The sequence below is a fragment of the Hemitrygon akajei genome, chromosome 24, assembly GCF_048418815.1.
Source record: "Hemitrygon akajei chromosome 24, sHemAka1.3, whole genome shotgun sequence".
NCBI lineage: Eukaryota > Metazoa > Chordata > Chondrichthyes > Myliobatiformes > Dasyatidae > Hemitrygon > Hemitrygon akajei.
Genome location: NC_133147.1, coordinates 5,211,742 through 5,228,904, shown reverse-complemented (window position 1 = coordinate 5,228,904; position 17,163 = coordinate 5,211,742). Strand labels below are relative to the sequence as shown.

At 52.6% G+C, this 17,163-nt stretch overlaps 1 protein-coding gene across 1 annotated transcript in view; it reads left to right on the top strand.

The window, feature by feature from the left end:
* Positions 1 to 16,914, top strand: part of nprl3 (NPR3-like, GATOR1 complex subunit) — a 36,919-nt gene extending 20,005 nt beyond the window's left edge. Inside the window, exons 8-13 of the mRNA XM_073028244.1 lie at positions 1,955 to 2,111; positions 5,155 to 5,261; positions 9,764 to 9,893; positions 10,961 to 11,153; positions 11,575 to 11,767; positions 14,210 to 16,914. Of these exons, the coding sequence (XP_072884345.1) occupies positions 1,955 to 2,111; positions 5,155 to 5,261; positions 9,764 to 9,893; positions 10,961 to 11,153; positions 11,575 to 11,767; positions 14,210 to 14,375 (946 nt within the window). The 3' untranslated portion in view covers positions 14,376 to 16,914. The remainder of the gene's footprint in view (positions 1 to 1,954; positions 2,112 to 5,154; positions 5,262 to 9,763; positions 9,894 to 10,960; positions 11,154 to 11,574; positions 11,768 to 14,209) is intronic.
* Positions 16,915 to 17,163: the final 249 nt, after the last annotated feature.

The following is a 17,163-nucleotide window of genomic DNA, read 5'->3' as shown; positions in this document are numbered from 1 at the left end:
CCTAACCTATTCAATCTTTCCTTATAACTCAGGAACTCCAGTTCGGGCAACATCCTTGTAAATTTTCTCTGTACTCTTTCAATCCTATGAAGGCCACTGCGCCAAAATCTTCCTTTACGACCCTAGCTACCTGTGAAACCACTTTCAACGCATTATGGCCCTGTATACCCAGATCCCTTTGCTCTACCAAACCCCTGACCTACCCCGGTTGGTCATTCTGAAGGGTAACATCTCAGACTTGTCTGCATTAAATTCCATCTGCCACTTCTCAGCCTGTTTGCTGTCACACATATACAGCAAAGCGAAACATTGCTCCTGTGGGACCAAGATGCAGAACACCTTACACGTATCACACACTGAACTTGTGATAATACTAACAGGTGAAATCCTGTTGACGTAAAGTTGACATACAGTCAACTGTATGCCGTGTGGCATACGGTATGTTACTGGCACTGTCATCAGTAATATCTGGGTGTTCAGAAGTCTCACAGCCTGGGGGAAGAAGCTGTTTCCCAGCCTAAAGTTGTTGTTTTTAATACCGCGATACCCTGTTCCTGACGGTAGGAGGTCAGAAAGATCGTGGGACAATGTTGAGCGCTCTGCGAATGCTATTTGTGGTGTAAGTCCTGGAGGGTGGAGGGAGAGAGACATATCACTGGGAGGGGAGTGTTCACTTCCATCTCTCTGACATGTCACAGCTAGACGGGTGGTGAAGTCAAAGAAAGATTAGCTGTATTAGTCACACGTATATCAAAACAGAGAGTGAAATGCGCCGTTTTCGGCGAAGAGTCGTGTGGACAGTTGTGCATTGCACTAGTGTACATGAAGTGACCCTTAATATTCCCTCTGTGTGATGTGAATTAGCTTGTCTGTATTCAACAGAGAGCGCCCCCCAGAGGCTGGAGTCTAGCATTGATTAGCTTGTCTGTAATGAACAGAGAGCGTCCCCCAGAGGCTGGAGTCTAGAGTTGATTAGCTTGTCTGTAATGAACAGAGAGTGCCCCCCAGAGGCTGGAGTCTAGCATTGTTTGGCTTGTCTGTATTCAACAGAGAGCGCCCCCCAGAGGCTGGAGTCTAGTGTTGATTAGCTTGTCTGTAATGAACAGAGAGCGCCCCCCAGAGGCTGGAGTCTAGCATTGTTTGGCTTGTCTGTATTCAACAGAGAGCGCCCCCCAGAGGCTGGAGTCTAGTGTTGATTAGCTTGTCTGTAATGAACAGAGAGCGCCCCCCAGAGGCTGGAGTCTAGCATTGTTTGGCTTGTCTGTATTCAACAGAGAGCGCCCCCCAGAGGCTGGAGTCTAGCATTGATTAGCTTGTCTGTAATGAACAGAGAGTGCCCCCCAGAGGCTGGAGTCTAGCGTTGATTAGCTTGTCTGTAATGAACAGAGAGCGCCCCCCAGAGGCTGGAGTCTAGCGTTGATTAGCTTGTCTGTAATGAACAGAGAGTGCCCCCCAGAGGCTGGAGTCTAGCGTTGATTAGCTTGTCTGTAATGAACAGAGAGCGCCCCCCAGAGGCTGGAGTCTAGCATTGATTAGCTTGTCTGTAATGAACAGAGAGTGCCCCCCAGAGGCTGGAGTCTAGCATTGATTAGCTTGTCTGTAATGAACGGAGAGAGCCCCCCCCCCCCCCCCACCAAGGCTAGAGTTTAGCATCTTGATATGTACCTCCTGTACCTAATAAAGTGGCCACTGAGTGTACATTCATGGTCTTCTGCAGCTGTAGCAGGTCAGGCAGCATCTATGGAGGGGAATAAACAGTCGATGTTTTGGGCCAGAACCCTCCATTGGGGCCTCTGGTCCTCAGGTATTTGGGTCCGTGGATAGGAGAGGTTAGAGGGATGCATGCAAATGGAACGGGCTGAGAAAAGGGGGTCTCGGTCGGCAGAGAGCAGTTGGGGGTAAGGGGCTCGCTTTGCCCTGCCATGTGATTCTCCACCCTTGCCCGCACTCACAGGCCGTACCACGCCCTGCTGCTTCTGGACGAGGAGAAGGCCCTGCTGGGCCAGCTGCCCGTGGACTGCTCGCCCGCCCTGGTGAGGGTCATCAAGACCACGTCGGCAATGAAGAACCTGCAGCAGCTTGCCCAGGACGCTGACCTGGCCTTACTGCAGGTAACCCCGGCCTCGGGGACCGGGCCCGAGGCTAACGACAGAGCCCGCACTGCGTGAAACTCTGCCCTGCGGAAAAAAATGAACCAGGCACATCGGCCTTCATAAAATCCAAGTGTTGAAGTTGTATAAGACGTGTTCTGGGGTGCAGTCTGCAATCCTGGTCACCTACCTACAGGAAAGGAATCCCAATACGATTGAAAGAGCGCAGGGATAATTTACGAGGATGTTGCCAGGTCTTGAGGACTTGATTATAGGGAGAGAGGTTGAATAGGTTCCGACATTTTTCCCTGGAGTGTAGAAGATTGAGAGGACAATTATGAGGTGTATAGATGGGGTAAATGCAAGCAGGCTTTTTCCACTGGCGTTGGGTGGCAACAACTAGAGGTCATGGGTTAAGGGTGAAAGGTGCAAAGTTTAGGGGGAAACTGGGGGGTATTTCTTCACTCAGAGGGTGGAACGAGCTGCCAGTGGAAGTGGTGACTGTGAGTTCAGTTTTGATATTTTTGGTTGGTGGTGGTGTGGATAGTGTAGAGGGTTGTCAAAGCTTGCAGAGAGACATTGATAGGATGCAGAAGTGGGCTGAGAAGTGGCAGAGTACAAAGTAAATGGCAGGATATAAGCTAGTGGGGAGGAGCAGAGGGATTTGGGGGTATATGTCCACAGATCCCTGAAAGTTGCCTCACAGGTAGATAGGGTAGTTAAGAAAGCTTATGGGGTGTTAGCTTTCATAAGTCGAGGGATAGAGTTTAAGAGTCGCAGGGTAATGATGCAGCTCTCTAAAACTCTAGTTAGGCCACACTTGGAGTACTGTGTCCAGTTCTGGTCGCCTCACTATAGGAAGGATGTGGAAGCATTGGAAAGGGTACAGAGGAGATTTTCCAGGTTACTGCCTGGTTTAGAGAGTATGCATTATGATCAGAGATTAAGGGAGCTAGGGCTTTACTCTCTGGAGAGGAGGAGGATGAGAGGAGACATGATAGAGGTATATTAAGAGGAATAGATAGAGTGGACAACCAGCGCCTCTTCCCCAGGGCACCACTGCTCAGTACAAGAGGACATGGCTTTAAGGTAAGAGGAGGGAAGTTCAAGGGGGATATTAGAGGAAGGTTTTTTACTCAGAGTGGTTGGTGCGTGGAATGCACTGCCTGAGTCAGTGGTGGAGGCAGATACACTAGTGAAGTTTAAGAGACTACTAGACAGGTATATGGAGGAATTTAAGGTGGGTTATATGGGAGGCAGGGTTTGAGGGTCGGCATAACATTGTGGGCCAAAGGGCCTGTAATGTGCTGTACTGTTCTATGTTCTATGATATTTAAGAGAAGTTTGGATGGGGGGGGGGGGGGGGGTGTGGAGGGCTAGGTCCAAATCTGCTGCCACGTCGTACGGTGTGTTATCCTTGTTTAGTCAAGGGATTGGTTTCAAGATCCGCGAGGTGTCGTTTCAGCTCTGTAAAACTCTGGTCACACCACGCTGGGAGTATTGTGCTCATTTCTGGTCACCTCATTATAGGAAGGGTGAGGAAGCTTTAGAGAGAGTGCAGAGGAGATTTACCAGGATGCTGCCTGGATTGGAGAGGGTGCAGAGGAGATTTACCAGGATGCTGCCTGGATTGGAGAGAGTGCAGAGGAGATTCACCAGGATGCTGCCTGGATTGGAGAGAGTGCAGAGGAGATTCACCAGGATGCTGCTTGGATTGGAGAGCATGTCTTATGAGGAAAAGTCGAGCAAGCTTGGCCTTTTCTCTTTGGAGAGGAGGATGAGAGGTGACTTGATGGGGATGTACAAGATGATAAGAGGCACAAGTAGAGCCAGACACTACAGCATATTACAAGCCCTTGTGATGCCAATCTTTTAACCCACTCTGAGATCAATTTAACTCTTCCCTCCTACATAGCCCTCCATTTTTCTAGCATCCATGTGTCTATTTAAGCAACACACACACAAAGTGCTGGAGGAACTCAGCAGGCCAGGCAGCGTCTATGGAAAAGAGTACAGTCGACGTTTGGGCCTGAGATGTCGACTGTACTCTTATCCAGAGTTCCTCCAGCATTTTGTGTGTGTTGCTCGGATTTCCTGCATCTGCAGATTTTCTCTTGTTTATTTAAGAGTCTTGTAAGTGTCCCTAATGTGTCTGCCTGTCCCTCCACCCCTGGCAGGACGTTCCATGGACCCACCAGTCTGTGTGTAAGAAAACTTAGCTCTGGCTTTTCCCCTAAACATTCCTCCTCTCAGTGGATTTCCTCTGGTCTTGGCTGCTGCCGCCCCGGATAAAAGGCACCGGCTGTCTGCTCTGTCTGTGCCTCTCATACACCTCTATCAAATCACCTCTCATCCTGCCTTTCCACTCGATCTGTGCCTCATCATCGTATACACCTCTATCAGGTCCCCTCTCATCCTGCCTTTCCACTCGATCTGTGCCTCATCATCGTATACACCTCTATCAGGTCCCCTCTCATCCTCCTCCTCTCCTAACTCACTTAACCTTTCTAAGTAAGACGTGCTCTCTAATCCAGGCAGCGTCCTGGTGAATCTCCCCTGCACCCTCTCTAATCCAGGAAGCGTCCTGGTGAATCTCCTCTGCACCCTCTCTAATCCAGGCAGCATCCTGGTGAATCTCCCCTGCACCCTCTCTAATCCAGGCAGCATCCTGGTGAATCTCCTCTGCCCCCTCTCTAATCCAGGCAGCATCCTGGTGAATCTCCCCTGCACCCTCTCTAATTCAGGCAGCATCCTGGTGAATCTCCTCTGCACCCTCTCTAATCCAGGCAGCATCCTGGTGAATCTCCTCCGCACCCTCTCTAAAGCTCCCATGTCCTACAATGAGGTGACTAGAACTGAACACGATACTCCAAGTGGGGTCTGACCAGGGTTTTACAGAGCTGTAACATTACCTTGTGGCGCTTGAACTCTATGCCCTGACTGATGCACTGTAAGGCATGGGGGCAGAATTAGACCATTGATGGCTGATTAATGCCTTGTCTGAGGTGGTCAAGGGAGGGCGGGTCTCCCCTCAGCCCAGATTCAGCCGTCCTCTCCTCCGCAGGTTTTCCAGTTGGCCGCCCACTTGGTGTACTGGGGCAAGGCGATAATCATCTACCCGCTGTGCGAGAACAACTTCTACATGCTGTCCCCCGACGCTGACATCTACGTGTGAGTAGCGGCCGACCGCAGGCCTCGCCTCTCCAGTTAACGGGGCTCTCGATACCCTCCCCTTCAGACATTAGTTACTGGTGACCAGAAAGCTCACCAGCTTTTATCGATGCACGTATCTCCTCCGGCCGTGACCGCGGGAAACCGCCGGAAGTTGTGGATGCAGCTCATGGCATCACGGAAACCAGACCCCCCCCCCCCCCCCCAATAGACTCCGTCTAAACATCCCGCTGTCTCGCTAAATTGTCATCATTATGACATCATCAATATGTGCCGTGCAGTATGAAATGGGTGACCATGATTGTAATGGGTGACCATGATTGTATTTGGCAGATTTTTCTGCAGATTGGCCTTCTTCTGGGCAGTGTCTTTACCAGACGGGTGACCCCGGCCATTATCAATACTCTTCGGAGATTGTCTGCCTAGGGTCAGTGGTCGCATAACCAGGACTGGTGATCTGCACCGGCTGCTCGTACGACCATCCAGCACCTGCTCCCGTGGCTTCACGTGACCCTGATTGGGGGGATGGGGGTGCTACACCTTGCCCGAGGGCGACCTGCAGGCTAGCGGAGGGAAGGAACACCTCACACCTCCTTTGGTAGAGACGTAAACCACCCCGCTGTTCAGTACATGTGGACGGTAACAAACTAGCACCAATTCCTGCAGTTGTCGCCAAAAGCTGTTGAAACTTTAGTTCAGAGTTGTCAACTTTAACACAGGTGAGAATACAGCGAATGTCAGGGCACCAGCAGATCTGGGAGTACAGATCCGCTTCCCTTGAAAGTGGTGTCACAGATATCTAGGGTCCTGAAGAGAGACATTGGTCTTCATAAATCAGGGTACTGAGCACAGGAGTTGGGGCTTTAGGTGTTTTTTTTCACTAAGTGCAATCGTGAACAATAGCCAGATGAGAGATGCTGATTAACTAGTTCCCAGAGAGAACCCTGACAGGCCAATCAGACGGTTCACTGCTGCTCAGCGATAGAACACAAAAAAAAAATCACATGTACAATTAAGAAACATTAAAAAATAGTAGAAATACTGGAATCATTGTGATCATGATATTTATACACATCCTGTCCTCCGTAACCCAGGGAGATTGAAGGATAAGGTTGCAGGGTGACAAAACGTGACAGGAGCACTTGGAACTAAAAACTAATCCCTACCGGGAGAAAACAGCGCCTGATCTTTCCGCACTGTTCTCCAGCGGTTTAAGGACTAAATCCAGTCGGAACATGACTCACAAGTGCTCTTGAAAGTCAGGTATTAACCCTAACTGCCAACAACCAAGCATTGCCATCTTGATCCCCTTCCTAACTCGTTGGTGAGGCCTAATTTGGTGTATTGTGTGCAGTTCTGTCACCTGCCTACTGGAAGGATATCGGTAAGATTGAAAGAGTGCAGAGAAACTTTACGAAGATGTTGCCGGGCCCCGAGGATCTGAGTTAATCGGAGAGGTCGGGTAGGTTTGGACTTTATTCCCTGGAGAGTAGGAGTGGAGATTCGAGGGGCATAGACGGGGTAAGTGCAAGCAGGCTTTTCCCACTGAGGTTAGAGGTGAAAGGTGAAATATTTAAGGGGAGAAATTCTTCACTCGGAGAGAGGTGAGAGTGTGGAACGAGCTGCCAGCGGAGGGGGTGAATGTGGGTTTGATTTCAGCATGTAAGAGGAGTCTGCACAGGTACATGGACGGGGAGTATGAAGGGCTATGCAGATCAATGGGACTAGGCAGAATAACTTCTGTGACGCTGTGCTGTAATCTGTGATCGATACCATGACTCGGGGCTGAGAGTGGAGGGGCAAGGTGTGAAGAAGACAGGAGAAAGGGGTATGAACTCTTCTCGGGCTCCCGGCCGGGTAGCAGGTATCGATTACAACCGACGTTTCGGTGACAAACTCCGAAGGGGAGGATAATCAGCCCCGATGGAGGAGGCGGTGCTCGTCAGTGAAACGTCGGTTAAAGCTGATACCTGTACCCGGCTGGGAGCCCGGGAAGAGCTTATTGTCAGATACGCCGGGAAAGCGCTCGATCCTTTTTCAAGGAGAAGGGCTATTAGAATTGATTTATTGTTGCAACGTGTACTGAGACACAGTGAAAAGTTTGTCAAGAACAGATCAGATCATTACAGAGTATTGAGGTAAAGTTAATAAGAATGCAGAATGAATTGGAACAGCTACAGGGAAAGTGCGGTGCAGACAAATTATAAAGTGCAGGGTCAGAATGAGGGAGATTGTGAGTTCAGCTTACCAGACAAGAGAGTCTGCAACATCAGGGTAGCAGCTGTCCTTGAGCCAGGCGGGACGCGCTTTCAGGCTTTTGCGTCTTCTGCCCGACGGGAGAGAGAAGAAGAGGGAATGTCCGGGGAGGGTGGGGGTCTTTGATTATACCATCTGCGAGAAGTGTAGACGGGGTCCGTGGGGGGGGGGAGGCCGGTTTCCGTGACGCGCTGAGCCGTGCCCACGTCTCTCCGCGGTTCCTTCCGGCCTCAGACGGGGTGGTTTCCGTACCGAGCCGTGACGCATCCGGAGGAGATGATTTGTGTGGGGCATCGATTAAAAACGGGGACAGGCTGAATTTTTTCAGCCCCCTGAGGATGTAGAGGCATCTATATCTCATCTCTATCTGCCTGGAGCCCTGTAAGCAAGGACGAGCTGGCGTCAGAACGACCCTGGGAATGGAGGGGTGACTTAGGAGAGGCTCTTAGTGAGTCTGGGCCGGTACTCGATGGAGCTTAGAAGCTTCTCATTGAAATACCAAGATGGGGAGAGGATGTTTCCTGTAGTGAGGGAGATAAGACCAGAATCGAAGGACGTCCCTTTGAAACCGAGATGAGGAGGAATTTCTTTAGCCGGAGGGTGGTGAATCTGTGGAATTCGTTGCCACAAACAGCTGTGGAGGACAAGTCATCAGGTGTATTCAAAGTGGAGGGTGATAGGTTCTTGGTTAGCCGGGAGAAGGCAGGAGAGTGGGGTTGAGAGGGATGATAAATCAGCCATGGTGGAGCGGACACACTGGGATCGATGGCCGAGTCCTGCTCTTGCGTCTTATGACGGATTGTCGGATTCAGAGAGTCGGGCGTCACGGGCAGGGTCTTGAAAACCAGGTCCGCCTTTTAGACTTTGGGAATTTCGGAAGGGGGGGGGTGACAAAACTGGAGAAAGGGATAGATTAGCTTTATGTCACAGGTACATCGAAGCAGTGAACTGCGTTGTTCGTGTCAAATCAGCGGGGGCAGCTCACACTAAACTTCAAAGTAAATTTATTATCAAAGCACATTAATGTCACCCTGAGATTCGTTGTCTTGTGGGCATACTCAATAAGTCCACATCAGAATGATGTGGTGGTTGGCATCTGTCTGTCTCGAAGGACAATGGGTCATGAAGGTATGGAGATCCTGAGATGCCCCTCTCGGCCTCACCAGTGTCGTCCAAAGGAGAGCTGATGAGGCACCAGCTTGGCTGCAGAAGCCGCCAGGCGGACGTTCAATGATGTGCAGCCGCATTAGGGGCTCCGCTCAGGATTTAACCCCGTAGCCTTCGTCTCTCCCGAGGCAGTGGGGCTACTTACCCGTAGCTGGGGATCTGGTTCACGAGCACCAGGGCCCACCCAGACGCCAGACCACGTCCCTGCCCTCTATAGTTCAGCCGGAGCTGGAAAGGAGTTCCGTTCGCGCGTGTCGCCAGCGAGGAGGCGCCGCATGAGGCTTGTTGGAGAGGCGGGGGGGAGACTTACGCATTCAGCTCTCCTTTCCGCAAGACTGCTAGCCAGCGGTGGAAGCTGAGCATGAGAACGACGAGCACGGCCCGCTACACTAACACACTAGTCGCGTCACTTTTGACACCGTAGAATAATAACCCTAATTCAGTGAAAATCTGAACCATCTTTGGTGTTCAAAGGATGACAGACTGTGCGAATACAAACAGAAATAAATAATAATAATAAATAAATAAATAAGCAATAAATATGGAGAACGCGAGGTGAAGAGTCCTTGAAAGTGAGTCCATTGGTTGTGGGAACATTTCAGTGATGGGGCGAGTGAAGTTACCCCCTTTGGTTCAAGAGCCTGACGGTTGAAGGGTGATGACTGTTCCTGAACTGCCACCCTTCCAGTGCCAACATAGCATATGCCCACAACTTGCCACCCCTAACCTTTACGTCTTTGCGATGTGGGGTTTAAACGGAAGCTCACGGCAGAGACCCCCGTGGTCACAGGGAGCCTATACAAAATCTGTACTGACAGCAGCGGGGAATTAAACCCTGATCGGTGATCGCTGGTGCTGTCATAGCGGTAGCCTATCGCCTGGAAGAGATTCTCCACTGGCGGAGGTACGAGGAGAGACTGGGCAGGTTGGGATTGTGTTCCCTGGGGTGGGGGGAGACCGTTGGGATGGGGGTTGTAAGCTCAAGAGAGTCAACGGCTTTTGTTGACTCTAAACCGGGAGGGTATCGGCGGTCAGGGGTGTGTTAATGCTGACTGATGGATGACCCCCCCCCACTGCAGGTACTCTCCCCTGGCCGAGCGATTTTCCCGGAGATTCCCTGGAAACAACCTCCTCAGTGTGCTGTCCAAGTTCTCCTTGCCCACCTCGTTGTCACAGTTCAAGAACCCGCTGGCACCTCCCATGCAGGAGGTAAGAAGCTGGTGGGGGTGGGGGGGGGGTGTGTGAAAGCCCGTTCACACCTCCCCACCCCCAATAACTCAAATCCACTCCTCACTGAACAATCTCACACAGGCCCGGCTCTCTGCGATGTCTGTACTAAGCACAAACACCCAATGAATCTCTGCCCACAAGGGATCCCACCGCGCACCACCCCACACAGTCCTGGAAACTACCGTGCTGAGACAGGCCCAACTAGTCCACGCCAACCCCGTCTTCTACCTAGTCCCATGTCCGCATCCAGATCGAAGCCCTCAACTTCCCCTCCCCTTTGTGAACCTGCTCAGACTTCTCTGCAAAGGAGGCATCAAAGCCACAGCCCTCTTAATATCTTCATCGTTTGCCCTAAACCCGTGTCTCACCAAACCAAAATGGGAAAAGCCTGCTTGCATTTGTCCTATCTATACCCCACATCATTTTTTTATTCCTCAATCAATCTCTCCTCATTCTCCTGCGCTCCAGGGAATAAAATCCTAATTTCTTCACCCTCTTCCTCTAACCCGGGCGACGTCCTTGTGAATTTTCCCTCCACTCTCTCAGTCTTATTGAAACTGTTCCTGTGGGCAGGTAACCAGAACTGCCCACAGTGTCCAAACTAGGCCTCACCAACAAATTATATGACTTCGACACGCCACTTTCAAGGGATTAAGGATCTTTACTCCCAGATCCCTCTGCTCTACCGCTCTCCTTACACACCATCCCTTTTGACTCTACGTAGGTGACCACGTGGAGGGCCGATTCTGCTGACCTTTGGCTGTTAAGGTACAGTTAAAGGAAAAAAGTCTGTGAACTGGTTTTCCGCATTAATTTCTCATAAAATGTCACACCACACGCACATGTCCCCCACGCTTGAGCCCACTCTCCCTCCCCGCTCGCTCACACACACTCAGACCCTCCCTCACACACTCAGCCTCATCTCTCTCCCTCACTCTCTTGTTTTCGTTGTCTCTGTCTGACTCTCCCCTCCCTCCACCCTCCCCCTCCCTGTTACAGGCCCTGCCTCCCCGTCCCTCGCTGACGTCTCTTCCTCTGCGTTCCAGGCCCAGTTGGTCCAGATGGTGATCTGGATGCTACAACACCGGCTGCTGACCCAGCTCCACACCTACGTCTGCCTGCTGGCGCCTCCGAGCGAGCCCGAGGCGCTGTGCTGGGCCGAGGAGGACAGGATGCTGCCCGCCCGCGTGGGCGGCCGGAGCCTCAGCGCCCCCAACGCCCTCAGCTTCGGCTCGCCAAGTAGGTTGCCGCGCGCCCGAGGGCGGTCCCGGGCCGGTCTGTGTTCACGTAACCGGGTCGCCCCCCACCCCCCACCTTGACACAGGGTCATAGGTCACAGAAAAGGGCCCTTCGGCCCATTGAATGCATGCTGCCCCTCAGCCACCCCTTCACACAAAACACACTCACACGAGGCTGGGATGTAGAGAATGGTGTTCACGTGCGCAGATACACACGTGCTCACAGGGCTACACGCCCAAACACACTCCAATTCGTGTATTTGAATGAACGTGCACAGCGGGGATCGAACCCGTAACTCGGGCACCACGTCCTGCTGGTACCGGTCTCGCGGCTTTGCGCCCTGCCGGGGGTAATGTGGGGGATGAGGGGGTTTTGTCGACAGCGCCCACCCGCCTGACCCCTGCGCTCTCTGCTCCCGCAGCCAGCAGCGATGACATGACACTGACCAGCCCCAGCATGGACAATTCCAGCGCCGAGATCCTCCCCGGGGGCGACTCGCCCCTCGGCAAGCGCGTGACGGAGAACCTGCTGGCCAGCCTGACTGAGCACGAGCGGGAGGCCATCCAGAACATTCCGGCCGCCCAGAACCCCGACGACCTGCGCATGCTGGCCAAGTAGGTGGTGGCTTGGAAACTGGCGGGTGGGGGTTGGCTGCACCTTCCCGTAGAGTCACAAAGACCCTCTTCGGCCTGTCGAGTCCGTGCGGACCACCAACAACCCTTTTAATGTGCCCAATTCCGGGCGCCTCACTACAGGAAAGGATGTGGAAACCATAGAAAGGGTGCAGAGGAGATTTACAAGGATGTTGCCTGGATTGGGGAGCATGCCTTATGAGAATAGGGTGAGTGAACTCGGCCTTTTCTCCTTGGAGGGACGGAGGATGAGAGGTGACCTGATAGAGGTGTACAAGATGATGAGAGGCATTGATCGTGTGGATAGTCAGAGGCTTTTTCCCAGGGCTGAAATGGCTAGCACAATGGGGCATACTGTTAAGGTACTGGGGAGTAGGTACAGAGGAGATGTCGGGGGTAAGTTTTTTTACTCAGAGGGTGGTGAGTGTGTGGAATGGGCTGCTGGCGATGGAGGTGGAGGGGGATACGATAGGGGCTCCTGCATGGGTACGTGGAGTTTAGAAATATAGAGGGAAATGGATAAGCCTAGGTAGTTCTAGGGTAAGGACATGTTAGTGGGCCGAAGGGCCGCAGGTTTTCTATGTTTCTAATACGTTACAATTCCCAGGTAGTGAGATGTAAACAGGAGTGTTTAATGGCTCTGGGGCTGTACTCACTGGAGTTCAGAGTAAAGAGCGGGCATCTCACTGAAACCTGCCTAAATAAACATAGTGGACGTGGAGAGGATGTTCCCTATCGAGGGGAGTCGAGGACCGGAGGGCAATAGAGGGACATCCATTTAGAACAGAGATAAGGAATTTCTTTAGCCAGAGGGTGGGGAATCTGTGGAATTCAGTGCCACAGACAAGTATGGAGGCCAAATCATCGGGTATAGTGAAAGTGGAGGTTGATGGGTTCTTGATTAGCAAGGTGTTGAATATTACAGGGGGTTGGGTGGGGATTGACCGTAGGGTAGGTGAAAAGGTTGTCACAACATCGTGGGTGAAAGTTCCTGTGCTGCATGGGGGCAAGTTTGTTTTTTTTTGCAGAGAGTGTTGGGTATCTGGAGTGGCCTGCTGGGGTAGTGATGGAGGCAGCTACAAGAGGCTCACAGATGAGTGTGCAGGGACCAGAGGGATACGGACCGGGGGCAGGCTGAAGTATTCAGTAATGGCAGTATCCCAAAAGGTTGTTTCAGCGGCACAGGCTTCCTGTAACAAAGGAAGCCCTGGACATGTGCTAAAGTTTATAAGAAGTTATTGCAGTTATACAGAAAAAAAGAAAATTCTCCAAGTAATCAAAGGGACAAAATAATTCTTATAGACCACAAGACCTAGGAGTAGAATTAGGCCATTCAGCCCCTTGAGTCTGCTCCACTACTGTCCCACTCAGACCCGTTCTCCTGCCTTCCCCCGTAACCTTTCACACCCTGACAAATCAAGAACCCATCAACCTCCACTTTAAATAGACCCAGTGACTCGGCCTCAACAGCCGTCTGCGGCAATGAATTCCACAGATTCACCACCCTCTGGCTAAAGAAATTCCTCCTCGTCTCCATTCCATAGGAGCGTCTTTCTATACTGAGGCTGTGCCCTCTGGTCCTCGACTCCCCCACTGTTGGAAACAACCTCTCTTCATCCACTTCCAATACTCGATAGGTTTCAATGAGACTCCCGCCCCTGCCCATTCTTCTAAACTCCAGCGGGGACAGGCACAGAGAAATCAAGTGCTTTAACCCTTTCATTCCTGGCCTTGTGCAGCACCTGTCAAAGGCCTTCTGAAGGTCCACCAACTCTTTTCTCCTTCGGGCTCGTTATTTCCTCAAAGAATTCCAGGAGATTTGCCAGGCAGGATTTCCCCTTTGAGGAAACCACGGCCGATTTCATCATGTGCCTCCAGGTTTCCTGAGACCTCATTCCTAGTAGCAGACTCCTGCATCTTCCCAGCCACTGAATTCAGGCTAACTGGCCTCTGATTTCCTTTCTTCTGGCCGTCTCCCTTAAAGAGTGGAGAGACAGTTTGAGATTTTCCAGTCCTTCGGAACCATTCCACAGCCCATAATCTCCACGTAGGGATGCAGTCCATCTGCTCCCAAGTACCTTCAGATTCCTGGCACCTTCTCCTTGGTAACAGCCACTACACTCCCTCCTGTCCCTGACACTCTCAAGTTCCTGCCACTGCCCGCAAGGGGTTTGTACTGTCTGGGTTTCCTCCCACAGTCCAAAGATGAACGGGTTAGGACTTCTTGTTGTGGGCATGCAGGGTTAGCGCTGAGTTGAGGGAGCAGGACCAGCCATTCTGGTGCCCTCTCCCCGTGTCTGTCCCTCTCACTGTGTCTGTCCCTCTCACTGTGTCTGTCCCTCTCCCCGTGTCTGTCCCTCTCCCCGTGTCTGTCCCTCTCCCCGTGTCTGTCCCTCTCACCGTGTCTGTCCTTCTCCCCGGCAGGCTCCTGCACTATTTCCGTGGCCATCACCACCTGGAGGAGATCATGTACAACGAGAACATGCGGCGCTCTGTCCTGCTGACCCTGATCGACAAGTTCCGTAGCGTGCTGGTGGTTCGGCATCACGAAGACCCCGTCATCTCTGTCTTCCAGACCCCCTGTGTGTAACGGAGGGTGCGTAGGCTGGCTCCTCCACTTTCAAACAATCCGTGGCAGTCGGGCACGGAGATGGAGGGGTTTGGTCTGTGACAGAGGGTCAAAGGGCAGAGCATAAATATTATTGATAGTGTGTGATGGTACGGTGTGGAGGGAGTTTCACTCTGTGTCTGACCCCGGGAGTGTGTGATGGGACGGTGTGGGGTGAGTTTCACTCTGTGTCTGACCCCGGGAGTGTGTGATGGGACGGTGTGGAGGGAGTTTCACTCTGTGTCTGACCCCGGGAGTGTGTGATGGGACAGGGTGGAGGGAGCTTCACCCTGTGTCTGACCCCGGGAGTGTGTGATGGGACGGTGTGGGGTGAGTTTCACTCTGTGTCTGACCCCGGGAGTGTGTGATGGGACGGTGTGGAGGGAGCTTCACTCTGTGTCTGACCCGGGGAGTGTGTGACGGGACGGTGTGGAGGGAGCTTCACTCACTGTCTGACCCCGGGAGTGTGTGATGGGATGGTGTGGGGTGAGTTTCACTCTGTGTCTGACCCCGGGAGTGTGTGATGGGACGGTGTGGAGGGAGTTTCACTCTGTGTCTGACCCCGGGAGTGTGTGATGGGTCGGTGTGGAGGGAGCTTCACTCTGTGTCTGACCCGGGGAGTGTGTGATGGGACGGTGTGGAGGGAGCTTCACTCTGTGTCTGACCCGGGGAGTGTGTGACGGGATGGTGTGGAGGGAGCTTCACTCACTGTCTGACCCCGGGAGTGTGTGATGGGATGGTGTGGAGGGAGATTCACTCTGTGTCTGACCCCGGGAGTGTGTGATGGGACGGTGTGGAGGGAGCTACACTCTGTGTCTGACCCCGGGAGTGTGTGATGGGACGGTGTGGAGGGAGCTTCACTCTGTGACTGACCCCGGGAGTGTGTGATGGGATGGTGTGGAGGGAGATTCACTCTGTGTCTGACCCCGGGAGTGTGTGATGGGACGGTGTGGAGGGAGCTTCACTCTGTGTCTGACCCCGGGAGTGTGTGATGGGACGGTGTGGAGGGAGTTTCACTCTGTGCCTGACCCCGGGACTGTGTGATGGGACGGTGTGGAGGGAGTTTCACTCTGTGCCTGACCCCGGGAGTGTGTGATGGGACGGTGTGGGGTGAGTTTCACTCTGTGTCTGACCCCGGGAGTGTGTGATGGGACGGTGTGGAGGGAGCTTCACTCTGTGTCTGACCCGGGGAGTGTGTGACGGGACGGTGTGGAGGGAGATTCACTCACTGTCTGACCCCGGGAGTGTGTGATGGGATGGTGTGGAGGGAGCTACACTCTGTGTCTGACCCCGGGAGTGTGTGATGGGACGGTGTGGAGGGAGCTTCACTCTGTGTCTGACCCCGGGAGTGTGTGATGGGATGGTGTGGAGGGAGATTCACTCTGTGTCTGACCCCGGGAGTGTGTGATGGGACGGTGTGGAGGGAGCTTCACTCTGTGTCTGACCCCGGGACTGTGTGATGGGACGGTGTGGAGGGAGTTTCACTCTGTGCCTGACCCCGGGACTGTGTGATGGGACGGTGTGGAGGGAGTTTCACTCTGTGCCTGACCCCGGGAGTGTGTGATGGGATGGTGTGGAGGGAGATTCACTCTGTGTCTGACCCCGGGAGTGTGTGATGGGACGGTGTGGAGGGAGCTTCACTCTGTGTCTGACCCCGGGAGTGTGTGATGGGACGGTGTGGAGGGAGATTCACTCTGTGTCTGACCCCAGGAGTGTGTGATGGGACGGTGTGGACGGAGTGTGTGACTGGGCATTATGGAGAGTGTTTCTCTCAGTCCAATCTCCAGTGGAATTTCTACTGAAGTCTGCATCTCCTGTGGTTGAATTGATCGACATTTCAGGTGATGTAAGCACTGTGTTGTTGAGAACTGTGAATAAATTAAGGCCGCACGGGAGGCCAGTTCCCGCAGGACTGCGAGAGCTCGGGTGAAATGGGTACGATTACTGGATTTAAATTCTTTCTCAGATTTCCCCACTTCCGGGGTGAAGGCGTAGATCAGATCACTCGTTCACTGGATTGGGAATGTCAGGGAGTGAGCCGGGACGTGGGTGAGGATAGCAGGTGTTCAGCGGAGGCCGAAGGGGAAGGGGTAGAAGATATCCTGGCATTTGGGTGAATGGGGGGGTGTGGAGATAAGAGGGAATTGAAAGAGACGGGATGGTGGGGGAAGAGGAGAGAAGCAGGAAGAGTGAAGGTGGGAAGGAGAGGAGAATGGCGGGAGCGAGGGAGAAGGGATTGGAGGGGAAGATGGAGGGAGGAAAGGGGAAGTGGGAGAGGGGGAGAATATGTTAGGCGCTGCATCTCTGGAAAAGAAATTGACTGCATCGCAAGAGCACGTTTTTTATTAAGCTGTCAGTTTTTCACACAGTCCCAAAATGTGAAAATATATGTACAGTGTGGAAAAGAACAAAAATATATTTATATTTATATGTGTATTTGTTTTTCTCTTGACACACAATATAATATTTGTGTGTCATTATATATATATTATAATTAAATACAATATAATATTTACACAGATCCACCAATTGCTAACTCCTTCCTCAACATCCTTGGGGGGCAGAGGGAGAGCTGGGGCAGTTGACAGCAAAGTGGTTGAGGGAAAGGGAAGGGGAGAGGTGGAGGGAGGGGGGAGAGAGGAATGGATCAGGGAGGGTGAATATTGGTGAAGGGAGGAGGGAGGGGGAGTGGGGAAGAGGGGTGAACCGAGGGGAGGGTGGTCAGGCAAAAGGGGGAGGGAGTGGGGGCGTGGAGAAGGCTTGGACAGGG